The 13783-nt window shown below is 46.8% G+C and overlaps 1 protein-coding gene across 2 annotated transcripts in view; it reads left to right on the top strand.

The window, feature by feature from the left end:
* Window positions 1-13783, top strand: part of LOC119163685 (uncharacterized) — a 295971-nt gene that overhangs the window by 262196 nt on the left and 19992 nt on the right. For both annotated transcript variants that reach the window (XM_075873441.1, XM_075873442.1), the window contains exons 7-10: window positions 436-570; window positions 2376-2581; window positions 3637-3774; window positions 10174-10268. In XM_075873441.1, coding sequence (XP_075729556.1) covers window positions 436-570; window positions 2376-2581; window positions 3637-3774; window positions 10174-10268 — 574 coding nt within the window. The remainder of the gene's footprint in view (window positions 1-435; window positions 571-2375; window positions 2582-3636; window positions 3775-10173; window positions 10269-13783) is intronic.

Raw genomic sequence — 13783 nt, 5'->3', positions numbered from 1 at the left:
TCAAAAGTCTGATATGTGTACTCACTAAATTGTTGAATGTATGGGTATTGAGAAAAAAGTCTAATATGTCTCCTCAGTAAAAACAAATCATATAATCAAGTGTCGCGTGAACACAAATCATTCTAAAAGGCACGTGACAATGTTTCAATATCATGCAGTTATCTCATCAGAAGAGTCATTCGATTGATCAAAATCGGGCGGATTCCGGAGGCAGTAGAACATTGACATTTGTACACTGTGTTTATGAGAACGTTTTGTTAGACGACTTTCAGCACGTTAATATTTAAAGGTGCTCTCTATATCTAGGCGTTCGTAGACGATCTATGTCGTTGCCTTTCTCCTGATTGTGATTTCATGCCTAAAAAGCTGATATCATTTTATATTATGGTGCAGTTTCAGAGAGCGCATCCAGTATTTTTGCATTTCTGTTTACAGGTGATCTCTGCGAAGAGAACATTAACGAGTGCCTGTCGAGCCCATGCAAAAACCACGGAGACTGCGAAGATGGCATCAGCAGCTTCACCTGCCATTGCGCACCGGGATACGGTGGTTCACTTTGCGAGCTCCGAGGTAAATACGCCCGATCCTAATGCCAGCGGCCCGTGACAAAATGCGTCTTGGTTGTTGTTGTTACTCGCAAGTCGGAGTAAATGGAACTTCAAATTGAGTTAACGTATTAGCGCAGCCGCTTGTAGGGAGCCGGTGATATGGAATCTAGCGGCAGGGTATGCAGAGAAAGCGTTCTTTCAGTTTGATACGCTATTTTTGTCATTTAAAGTGGCTATACCCAAAAAGATAGCGTACGGCGCATGCGCAGTGGTGACAAGCGCTAACGTAAGCGTTGCGTGACCTTGTCCTGAACGGCGTAATGTCTCTTCCCGTGCACGAATGGGAAAGGTCGACCGACTGCTTCGTCAGACATACGCCTTCGCAAGCATTTTGTACGGCCAAATTTTCTTAAGCAATGCAAAATAAGGATAGTTAATTGTTGATGACCGGAAATGTTTCTCATCACTTTGAGGTAGACACGTGACAGACCTATCTGCCTAAAGCCGCAACCCACAGAAAACAAAAGCCACTTCAGAAAGAGCAATGAAAACGATTGAAGTTCATTTGCGTTTTAGCTGACGTGTATTGTCGAAACAATCACGTATATTATTGCGTATTGTCGTACAAGTACTTAGTCTCTGAAACATGACTTTTTTGAACAACATTCTGTGCTCGATCAGAATGGGACGCTACAGAACTAATCGGCCGCGTTTCTTGCAAACACGTTGGTGAAAGATTGCATTATTTCGATGCAAAGTAAACGGAAGATACAGGTATTTTGCCACATCTTCCTAGGAGGATGGCTTTTTTGATGATCTACACTCTTCCGAGAAAATTATAGGAACTGTGTTCAAATAAATAAGCGTCTCGAGTGATCTTTGTAAAATACATTTGACTCAGAAGTTCGTGATTTCGGGGGGAAGTGTAAGACTAGTTACATTCATGGCTCACTTTCACTCCTGGAACCTTCACCAGCTGCCAGTTCTGAATTGAGCTTATCAAGAACTGGGTATAATAAATACCAGGTTCAGGTACAAATGTAGCCGTTGGTCATTCCCCTGAGTTTAGCGTAGAGACGACGTTCTTTTTCGTTCGACGTTACATATTTCATCCTGCAACAGACAACTAAGACGACATGGCTCCTAATATACGCAAGGAAACGAAGTGACAATTCTGGAGTATCAATAAAGGTCCAAAGATCTTCGTCAAAGACCGTATTGGGAGTTGAAGATCACGTCGTGATATCAGTTTCCATGCCCGCTGATGGGCCGATAAAGAGAAGGTGGGCAAAGAGACGCTTGAATCGTTGGGCGCGTCTGATTCTATATCAGGTACAGTGGAAATGCCGCCGAAAGTAACCATTTCAAGGTATGTGATTGTAACGTTGGCTACGGTACGAAAGACGTGACAAAACATGCAACACAACAGGATAAGTGCTAAACTACCACCAGCAGTTTTTTGATGATGGCGCCTTTTTATAGTGTCACATGTCACCCACATGTCACATGTCACCAACAAACCTTCATCAAATAAACCTCGGTTTGTAGTTCAGCGCTTGTCTTGTTGTACTGTGTCTTTTGTTCCATCTTTCGTGCTGATTTATTTCGCAAGTGTCTCACCAGCTTGCACAGAAAAAAGCACTGATAGGCCAAATTGTCTCCAGGCTGACCCTTATGATCTTGAGCACTGTGAAATATCCAGAGAGCGAGCTGATCAACTTAATGTTTTACGCATTTTGACTTTCCTGTACATTATTTACCTTTCGCTTTTTTTTTCTTAAATTCAGCTGTAGACTACAGCAAACGTTCTGCACACTCATTTCACAGACACTTGCCCCGAAGAGATGCAACAGACAGACAAGGGTGCTTTCCATTGGCAACCCGTACCACATGGTGCAGTGGCCAAAGTAGAATGTCCGTATGGTGCCTACAATCCGGCCAGCGAGTACAAGTACGCGAAACGGAAGTGCCGCCTCTTGGCCGACGGTCAGACCAGCTGGATGAAGGTGTCGGCGCAGCACTGCCGGTACAAGGCAAGAAAGATACTTCATCCTTACGTTTTTACACAAACCTTCTGAAAACTACAGGGTTTCATGGTAATACAATAGAAGGAAATTCGGCTCTAGTGCCAATGAGATCTGCAATGCATGGAACATCAGCCAGCAATAGAATTACGGCCAGTCAATGAATCCGCCTAGGCCTCGTTTTTAAGAGTTGCGGCCTCTTATGAGGTTTTGTTGCTTTGTCGCCAAGCGAAGTTCACGAACTTTGGCTAATGTTCAGTAGTCCTCCTTTAGTGCCTTGACCTTTGTAGACTGACCAGTTTTAATCAACTCACTATGTTCCCAACGAGCGACTCTGTTTTAAGAAAAATAGAGAGCCGAGACAGAAGAATAAACAAAGCCAGGTGTGCACTCAAGGCCTTAAGCATGATTACTAGCCGTATTCATGCGAAAAAAAATATTACCACGGCATCTGAACGGTGGCAACGCCACAGTTCTCTCTAGTAAATATTGTAGGGTAACTGCATGCGGAGAATGTTGCCGAATGTGAATCTCACAAATACAAGAGTGACTCGATGGTTATGTGAACTAACAGGCAGTGATGATGCCAAGAAAAGTATAGTGGGCGTTACGCAAGGTAATTGTGATGTCAATGTGCAGAAATAAGTGGACGAAAAGATAACTTGCTGTTGGCAGGGTGGGCTGCCAGCTCGTAAAAAGGTCACGTGCTACGTGACGCCTACAGACAAGAAAAAAAGTGTTCCGCACTTGTCCCTCTGAGAACTGGCAGCGCTGGCTGGCGCTCCGTCATTTGAATGTACCTATATAACCAATAAAGATGACAGATGAATGACCACCACCGTATCTCAGTTGTAGAAAATCGGACGCGTTATTCAAAGGTCACAGGTTTGCTCTCTACGGGCGTTGAGTTATCCTTTAGTCCGGTTTTCTTTCTTTACATTTACATTCGGTAATGTCTCCGATACTTCCCTTGGTAACAATGTTTGTTCGTTCTCAACAATAACAAGCCCTTGAGTTTACACATCGTTCTTTTGATAATTACGCATTGCTCGTACATCTTGCAGAGCTTCCAGGCGGCAGAGAACATCACCTCCGAGTTGGAGTACCTGACGCACGACCCGCGAGGCATCCGGCCTGAAGAGCTTCGAAACTTTGCCGACAAGATCGAGCCCATCGTTGACTACGCCATCAAGGACATCAAAGTGAGGGTTCATTAATAGTAGACTAGCTTATTTCTGCGACGAAACCGAAACCATTGGTCCGAAGAGCGCTACGAAATCACTACTACAATGACGTCACTCTTAAATAAAGTATATGTGTCATGCATGCTGTCATTGCGAGCACAGCCCACGCACCCACACAATGAAGTCGGCTGATGGTTGACATAACAACGCTCATTCATTTTAACTGCGCTCTTTCGTGGTTTGGTTTCGGTTTCACCGCAGACCGCTTTTCCGAAACCTCAAAGCGGTAATCGTTTTTTCGCATAAAGTACTTCAATTCTTCTTTTTAGCCTGACTGCGTAACTTCATTAATTAAAAATCTAGTTATTTTAACATTCCTAATTACTGTTCCCAATACCAACTTCAACCCACATAAGATGTTTGCTATTATATGAAAAAGTGGCCCCAGTCTACATGTTACACTGTAAATGTCGTCGAAAGACGATAGTCTTGCGTCTGGAGAGAGTGAACAAAACGTTTATTTGATGTTCTGCGCAAGAGAATCGGTGAATGGTATTCTGAAGGCGCTGCGTTAGTGCCTCTAGCGTGTAACGGAGGCAAACAAGCGCATCTAGGCATGCTAGGCTCGAGCGCCATGTGGCAGTTATCTTCGAAAACGAAGGCATGCGCGACCGCGGAGGAAGATGCGCGCCAGTCACGGAGGTGATAAGGTGTAGAATGCAAATTGACGGGCAGGTGCCACCACCATGCCGTCGTAGCAAAGCGTTGGAAACAACTTCTTGAGCATCGCGTTGCACTGTCAGTGCAGTGCGTTAAACGCTACAGCCCTTAGAGTTACTTGCGTGTGCCTCTTCTAGTATAAAGGCAGACATACGAAACATATGTATGTTTATTATGGCACCTCAGATATGCGCAATATTTGCTTTTTTAATTGACAATCGCACAACGATAAACGCTAAACCTTGAGCGCAATTGGTGAGCGCTGTGGATGGGGTTGGCCGTTTAGTGCCGTTGGAAGTATCGTTAGGGCAGACAAACAGACAAACGTACAGGCACACATACCAAATTTTTTGTTGTCGAAGGTCCCTAAGAAAGACTAACGTCTTTAAAAACAACTGCGCTATTTGAAGCATAATTAGAGTTGGCAAACAGACAAATGAACAGAAAGACAGACGGACCAAAATTTTTGCGTTGAAGTACCCCAAGAAACACTATCGTCTTTGAAAGGGGTCCTGAAGCCACGACCCCTCCTCAAGAGTGAAAAGCAGGAGCGCGCTCCAGGCAGTTAAACCTGATCAACGTCGTGAACTAGTTCACGCTATAATTTTTGTCAACTGGGCCTGCCTCATCACGTGTGAGGCCCCCAGGACGGCTTTATGTTCTCCTATGGTAGACTACCAAGTACTGTAAATTGTTAACTACTTTTTCTATACACACTCGGCTAGGTGCCAGGTGCAGAGGGCATCCGCCAAATCGGGGAAGTTCTCCGCTGCCTCGCGGGCCTCCTGGACAGCCTGAAGTTGATCTGCAAGAAAATAGCATTCTAACACTTTGGCCCACTGTTTTGCCACATCAACCCTTGTTTGCTATGTACGACAGACATATCACGAGTGAGAGTTGATGTGGCGTAGCTTTATTATGTTGCGGCAGCCATTCATGTACCCAGAATATACCGTCTGCGCTTGTAGTCGTTCATGACTGGCACGGCTTTCTTCTCTTCCGTAGAGTATGAATCACTCGAAATCACTCTGGCCCTAGTCCGCGGAATTAAAAATAAACGTCCGCAATGCCGTCATGGCCAGTAGACACGCTATTTGCACAGCCACACCGCACAAGGAGGGCGAAATAGGGAATCGGCGATGCTCTTTCGCCCAAATGGGCGAAAGAGTATTGCCTAGTTCACACTGAAACATCCGCTTTCTACAGCGACCGAAATTCCCCTGCCGCCGAAACGCAGCGTTGTTCGCTCTGGACGCGCCCCGAGCCGCCGAATATGCCATCTACTACGGGGCGAACGCGCGATGGACCCGGTTGTTGTCACGGCTCTAAACGTCACTACGCTATCCGGTGGTGTATACTTCGATGATTCTCGTACGCAGGAAGCAAGAAAAGACAGTACTGCTCACTTTGCTGGCAAGTGGCTGTCTTGTAATGCACGAAGAGCAGGAAAAACCACCGATGCCAGCGGCGTTGGTGGGTTCGTTTTGCTCTGCAAGACCGCAACAAGCTCGGTCACGCCAACAGCAAGCTCGGTCACCTCTTCCACGAAATACGGACGCGAGGTAGGCTAAGAGTAGGTTAAACTCCCGTTGGTTTCAACATTCAGTTACGTGCACTGCGGCATAACAAGTGAGTAGGGCTTGGCCGCCATTTTTCAACATTCCTTGACTAGCGCTCCTATTGGTCCGCGGTGACCGATTCGGCGGCAGACGCCGCAAAAATCGGTCCGAGAGCGATCGGCGCGGAGAGGGCCCTTTCGGCGGATCTCGCCGCCACCGAACCGGATTCGGAGCACTTTCGGCGGCCGAAATGCTCAGTGTGAACGCGGCCTAACACGATCGCGCCCTTCTAGTCGGGTCATGGCAAAAAGAACTTGCTAGCGTCTGCATAAAAAAAGTCTCGCATGGTTTTTTACGCATTTGTCTATCAACAGTCATCAGCATCACCTCTTCAGTCTGTGTTGATCCTCCGCCGCCTTCCCACGAAAGCTTTGTGTATCTAACCTTGCTTTACAATGGTTCCTAGGTCGCAGACATCGAAACCTTTTAGGGGCGAAGCTCCTTAGGCCGTGGGTCGTGCGTCCGCAATGTATGTAGTGGTAGTGCGTTGTAGTAGTAGGTAACCACCTCCACGGCCGGACTAGAGGAGCGACACGCGCGCACTCATTTGAATTGAGGAGGAAACACGCGCACGTTCTTCATACATAAAAAGATAGTTGCTTTGGATGACATAACCTACAGAGACCAGTATCGGCGATTTAATCGCCAATAAAATTTGCCTTGAATTTGATGCTTACTAAACAAAACTATAGTATCAGAAGCACGCACTTTGAGCACTATCTGACCAGAGTCGGTTGCCACGTTAAACTCACTGGGCGTAAGCTCCTTGGTAGTAGCAAGGTTTGGCGAGGGTTGGGCCGTAGTAACATGTATTAGGGGCGTTGAAAGGTGGGAACTAGACACCACGCGTAGGCCGTGGGAAAGTGCGCGCGTGCCGTTCCTCTATAATCCGGCCATGCCACCTCTCGTTTAGTCCTTGGTATGTACGCTGGATGGCGATACTTGTATATGATGAATGTATGATCATAGTGCCTAGAATATACTTACTTACATTCTAAGCAGTATATTATGACAAAAAGATGCGAGATGGCGGTGCTTGAAGTGTTCAGTTGATGCATGGACGAATAGACAGATGCATGGACGAATAGACAGATGCATGGACGGATAGACAGATGCATGGACGGATAGACAGATGCATGGACGGATAGACAGATGCATGGACGGATAGACAGATGCATGGACGGATAGACAGATGCATGGACGGATAGACAGATGCATGGACGGATAGACAGATGCATGGACGGATAGACAGACGCATGGTCGGATAGACAGACGCATGGACGGATAGACAGACGCATGGACGGATAGACAGACGCATGGACGGATAGACAGACGCATGGACGGATAGAGAGACGCATGGACGGATAGAGAGACGCATGGACGGATAGAGAGATGCATGGACGGATAGAGAGATGCATGGACGGATAGAGAGATGCATGGACGGATAGAGAGATGCATGGACGGATAGAGAGATGCATGGACGGATAGAGAGATGCATGGACGGATAGAGAGACGCATGGACGGATAGAGAGATGCATGGACGGAGAGACAGATGCATGGACGGATGCATGAACGCACAGATGGGCGGACAGACAGACAGACAGGCGCACGCGCGGACGGACGCAAACAAGAATGAACGACGGACGGAAGCGCGAACGGACTTATAGATGCTTCACCCCACTCATCATCATGCACTCTGTGGATATGCTGCGGTTTTTTAAATGTGGAGCATTTTTTAGTCGCATGCTGTCAAGCTTCGGCATCGGCGCCTTCCACACCACTCCTGCGCGTGGTCACGTCTGGCGTCTCATTCCACTTGCTCGCATCTAGCATCTCGTGCCGCATGTTCTCGACTCGTGCTGGCCTAGTAACACACCCGCAACACTGTCACTGCAGAATCAAAGGATAAGACACCACCGGGCATTCAGCAAGCAGAGCATGCCCAGTGGGGGTGCGGACCTCTCTCACGTGCTCCTCTCCCTTGGATGCGGGCGGTGTGGCGTGTATATAAGCGGCGGAGTGCGCGTTCGGAATTCGGGCAAGGGCGTATTTACTTGACTTTCGCGAGTCTTGGCGCTTTACTTGACCAGTAGATGCAATTAAAGAAATAGTACCTTCAACGAGTAGTAGTGCACAGCCCAACATCAGCGGCCCACCACTCGCTGAAGGCAACGCTTCTCCTCCATTCAATAAGTACAATAAAGACGAAATAACAATTAAGGCTTCCCAAGTCATCCTCAATACGCAACATTCACGCGGTGCCCCTCCCACCCCCACTCTGCTAGGGAATTACCCGAGTCCTACCCGTGAGAAGATACACACTGCTTGTTTTTTTCTTTATTGCGATAGCAATTATATGGACACTCTCGGCTGGATTTCGCCAATGGCGTCGATGTCATGCACCGCATTTGTATATGTATCTACACATACGAAAATTCAAGAACAAAAAAAATCCATAAAAAGACTTCAGTGCGCGGAATTGAACGTAGGACCTCCGCGCCGGGAATGCGAGGCGTTGATCACTGAGCCACCGAGGGGTACCTCCTTCAACGTTAAAACGGAAAGCTATTTATATCTACCACTTACCGCTGTTGGCGGGCATCTAGGGGTAGAACTATCATGTTTTAAGCATTATCAGCAAGATGGCGCTATGGGCGGGCGGTGCCTCTCATTTCTCACGCAAGCTTTGGCCTGCGAAGAGGATAGAAGTGGGCGATCTCTCGCGCGCCCTTATCTCCTGGTGGGAAGATCATACGTCTTAGCTTGCGTTAATGCATTGGAACGATTCTGTTGTAGTTACGGGGTGCACAAAGGTCACTGCAATCGTTGCACAGCCTCAGTTTGTGAAAAGGGTGCGTTTTTCAAGCATAGTGAAGTAACAACTGAGAAGCTTATTCGCTTTCATCTCTACCTGTGAGTACATTCTGTGGGCCATTTGTGCGTGAGAAACGCGGGGCACGTTTCCATCTGCTTGCCATTCTGCGCGTTACCTTCCAAATTATTGCTTCAGCTTAGTGGCAAAGCTTTGACTTTTCTTTTTCGTCAAGCGACGATGTCATGTCGTCACTTCATGATCATTTGACGTCACGTTAAGATAAGATTCTTTTCTCATCATTCTTGGTAACGCCGGTGGTCTATTTTCTCGTGTGAAAAGGCGTCTAAGGTTTTCGCCTTGAGATATGTAATGCTCGGACGTCTTGCGAAATTTCATGTTGTTGAGAGAAAGTTCTACCCACCTTCACAAACTTACGTTATTAGGTGCAGGGAAGTTGTAATATGCGCAAGTCGGTGAAATGGCTAGGGAATTACACGCGAAAATGAAGAGAACGTGTCACATAAGTAGGGCACACCCCGCAACTCGGCGCTTTCGCACTAAACTCGAAGGAGGGAACGCACAGGTGTGAATAGAAATTAGGACTGCACACAGAAAGCTCAGCGCTTGCGGTAAGGCTGACAAGACGACGCAGGTCATCTTGTCTGCCTACGCATTTTTTTTGACATTGTATGAAACTTCGTTTGTATGCATTAACACTATATATTTTGTATATTTCTTTATGTGCTCTTGAGTAATGTGCTATGAATACTTTTTTGTAAAGTGTCATAGCTATTATATGTTGTTTGTATAGCGAGTGCTTAATGTTTGTGTAAGCATGTTTGTTTTTAACCCCTGCTATAGCCCAAATGAAGCTTACAGTATAATAAAATAAATGAATAGTGATATTCGTGTTTGTCCACGCTCCGAGTGTGAATTATTGGGCTTGGGTTCCGTCAAGCAGAGCAAATCTGCGTTTCGCCTTGGTATCGAACGCACTTTTGTCTGAAATAAGGAGCTGAATGATTTAATGCATGAATAATTTTCGGAGCGAAGCATGTTGCTCAAAGGGAAAGCATTAAAGGGCCATTAATTGAGAGTAGGCTTTCTTGAAAGCCGTTTTGGAATAATTCCACGGCATGTGCTTGGCTATGGCTAGAAAGTGTTGCGGGCTATGGTTTGAACTTCTTTTTCACCTCTGTGTAGCTTAGCCGGTCATCCACATTTAGAGCGAAGTGGTTAAACTTTTTTCGCCATTTTTTTCAGATCGCACAAGCCATGATTCACGTGATAAGCAACTTCCTCGCTCTGAATGACAGCGTCATCGAAGAAGGAGACGCCAACGGAGCGGCTGTGGAGAAGTAAGCTATTGCTTTGTATTGCTCACGTGGGCTTCATGCGCCTAAAAGAAGTTTTGATTCGGACGAGTTTGTTCACCGCTGGAAACGTTCACGAGTAGTGTAAAGAACGATGACAATGAACCGTTTTCATGATTCGCAAGTGGACTTCTCCACGCTGTATTTTTGCAGCAAGTAATGGCACCACCTGACGTGCATCAAGCGCGGACGAAGTTCTGTTTTAAACGTTCTGGTGCTTGTCTACTGTGCGAGACTGTCTAGAGATGCCGACTCCACGCATTCCCACGTCACAGTGTAAGCAATTTCATGCTTGAACATGCTCTTCGCAGTAAGTGACTAGCCGCGATTAGTTTCCTGCTGTGTATACTTCACAGCAGGAAATCCAGCCTTTTATTTTGAAAAGAGTCTCTTAAAGCCCAGTGGCACAGATTAACTGCATCCTGAGTTGCGTCCTCATTGTCCCAGTACCATGCGCTGCTCATCAATGTTTTGCATACGAGTGCCATTTTTGCAGTTCAGGCGACATCAGGCGACATAACGCTCAGATCCCAGTGCGTGTGACGTTGTTTCATGCTGATTTAAAAATGTCGCTTTATTATAAATACAACAAAAGGTTTTAGACCTAGCTCATGGGATGAGTCAATGGTGGAGTCGATAACCTCTAAACTCTGCTAGCGTATTCGCACTAATTGATTGATATGTGGGGTTTAACGTCCCAAAACCACTATATGATTGCGAGACGCCATAGTGGAGGGCTCCGGAAATTTAGACCACCTGGGGTTCTTTAACGTGCACCCAAATTTGAGCACACGGGCCTACAACATTTCCGCCTCCATCGGAAATGCAGCCGCCGCAGCCGGGATTCGAACCCGCGCCCTGCGGGTCAGCAGCCGAGTACCTTAGCCACTAGACCACCGCGGCGGGGCGTATTCGCACTAAATCCGAGTACCAGAAAGGAGCGAAATCGGGAGGAGCGACAGCTGTATGAATAGCAATCCACGACTTGTCAGTTTCACTCAATTTTGCAAGTGCCATTGTTGGACTCTCTCACCATAGATAAATAATATTGGTTGATAGTTACCACTGTGCGAGTGACAAGGACAATAGTCCCCACACTATTTTTTATTTTAATGTCAGCAGCTTGTTGCACGTGCACATGTCTGTCTTGCGCACCAGAATGTCTGGAAGCATTCCAGATTATTTTAGGACCATCTGATAATCTTGAGCACGTAAACGTGAACAACTCAGTTTATTCATAAGTGATGATGCTCGAATGTTCGATGCCGCATGTTTATATGCTGAGGGCCCTAGCTACAGATAAAATTATTGACGGCCGTCACTCTAATTGCCGATATCAGTGTGCCGCACGTATTGCTTGACTTTGAGTTTACATTTCCGACCCAGAGTTCGGCCAAATAGATTTTGAACTCCAAATTGCCGATTGCGGCTATCGCCGACGCCAAGACCCCCTTCCTGACAATAAGAGAGGAACTAAAGTACCCGACAATAACTCGCACAATTTCAAGTACCTCATCAATCTGCCCTTTTGCGCTGCGCAATGTTTGGACTCTTTGCGTTTGTTCTGTTTTTCCCTTATTGTAGTTCGATGCGCACTGCCTAATAACAGTAGGTTAGGTCATTGTTTAACAGTAAGTGGTAATGCTGAAAACGCTTCATAACCAACAAATGACTACCGAAAGGTGTAGTGCTGGAGCTGTTAGGCGTTTTCATTTCGCTGTATTGCATAATGAGAACACTTAGCTGCACTTACTGCGTGCAACACACTGACTAGGCCGACGCCAGCTCATTCCGTATTCCTCTCAGAATTGACTGCAAATAAAATAAACTTGCTTTTGGCGACAAGCATTTCAAAAATGTATATAACCATAAAACATTTTTCGTCATCGCCTAGTAATTTGCCTCATAATCGGCCCTGTGGTCAGCGCACCCAATGAAATTGACCCGCGGGATAGATATTCGGAGTTTCTTCAATGCATGTGCTTCGTAGAAGTGATGTACTGTTCGTCTGCATTTTCTCTAAACACGAGACGGCTTTATTGCAATTATGCATTCGGGACTGCTCTATGCTCTCCCATAATAGAGTACCTAGTACTTTGAATCATTAACCACGTTTTCTAAACAGACAGACGGCTTTATACTCTCCCATGCATAGTAGATAGAGTACCTGGTACTCAAAATCATTAACAACGCTTTCTAAACAAACTAATCTTTTTAAGTCTATGACGTACTCCCTTTCAAACGCGCGTTCGGCATTGATTATTTCTTTTCGTACGGCAGCACGCGTCCGACTGGCGTCAGAGTTATATTTAACTGAAGTCTTTTGCGTGACCATCATGTTTAATGCAATGCCTCCGGACGCGTGCTGGCGTTTAACTGCGTCTTCTTTGCGTTGCGTATAACATTTCTCGGTGCATACACCCCAGCGGCGTCGGTGAATTCTAGCACATTTTATCGCTCTTTTGATGCATTCCTTTTAAACTCATAATATGGGGTACCCTTATGGAACTTTATTGCGTCCTAGACTCGCATGCAGACGTTCAAGGTCCGGGACGTGGCCGGCCAAACTAGAACGCCACAAAACTTGATTTAACGCCACAAAACTTGATTTAACGCCACAAAACTTAAGTTTAACGTCCCAAAACTGCCATATGAACTTGAGAGACGCCGTAGTGGAGGGCACCGGTAATTTTGACCACCTGGGGTTCTTTAACGTGCACCCAAACCTTTGCACACGGGCCTACAACTTTTCCGCCTCCATCGGAAATGCAGCCGCTGCAGCCGGGATTCGATCCCGCGACCTGCAGGTCCGAAGCCGAGCACCTTAGCCACTAGACCACCACGGCGGGGCCGCCACAAAACTTGAGCGTCTAGTGTAACGACTGGCATTGAGTGACTTACATGCAAGTGTACATAGTAGCAATTATACCTATACTTGTGGGCGAGCAGCGTTGAGCAGCAGAATTGATCCCGTGTGCGCATATCCCGGTCTCACTGCATACGTTCATGACAATAGGGGTAACGTCATTGCCACCGACACCAGTGTACCTTAGCGACCACCGCCCGGTTATGTTCTCTCTCCGCCTGCTAGCGGGGACGGCAGCGATTCACAGACGTCTCGATTGCCGCAACCTCCAGGACTCTCAGTCTAGGGAAAAAATGCCCAGAGTGTTACGCGCATCGCTCATTGGCGCTGATATAGGTGATTGGGATCGCCTCAAAGAACAGTGGCGTCACCATTGCAGTTCGTCGGGCAGGGGACTTCGCGCCCGTATGTCCAAAGATGCTTCCTTGTGAATCCGAAAAAATAGGCATTGCCCACCGTGATCCCAGCCCTTACCCCTTTACGCCGGCATAACATAAGGAGCTCGTCGAACGGTACCAACGTACTATGCGCGCTTCTTCGCTCTCGGCTGCAGCTTGGCGCTGTAGACGTGCACTGTGTGCACACCTTGTTGTGCTAAGGTATGCACGCAGAGCTCTGCTTCGTCCACCAGGCT

The sequence above is a fragment of the Rhipicephalus microplus genome, chromosome 9 (genome assembly GCF_043290135.1).
Source record: "Rhipicephalus microplus isolate Deutch F79 chromosome 9, USDA_Rmic, whole genome shotgun sequence".
NCBI classification, from domain to species: domain Eukaryota; kingdom Metazoa; phylum Arthropoda; class Arachnida; order Ixodida; family Ixodidae; genus Rhipicephalus; species Rhipicephalus microplus.
Note: the sequence above shows the minus strand (reverse complement) of the source record. Positions and strands in the feature narration are given on the sequence as shown.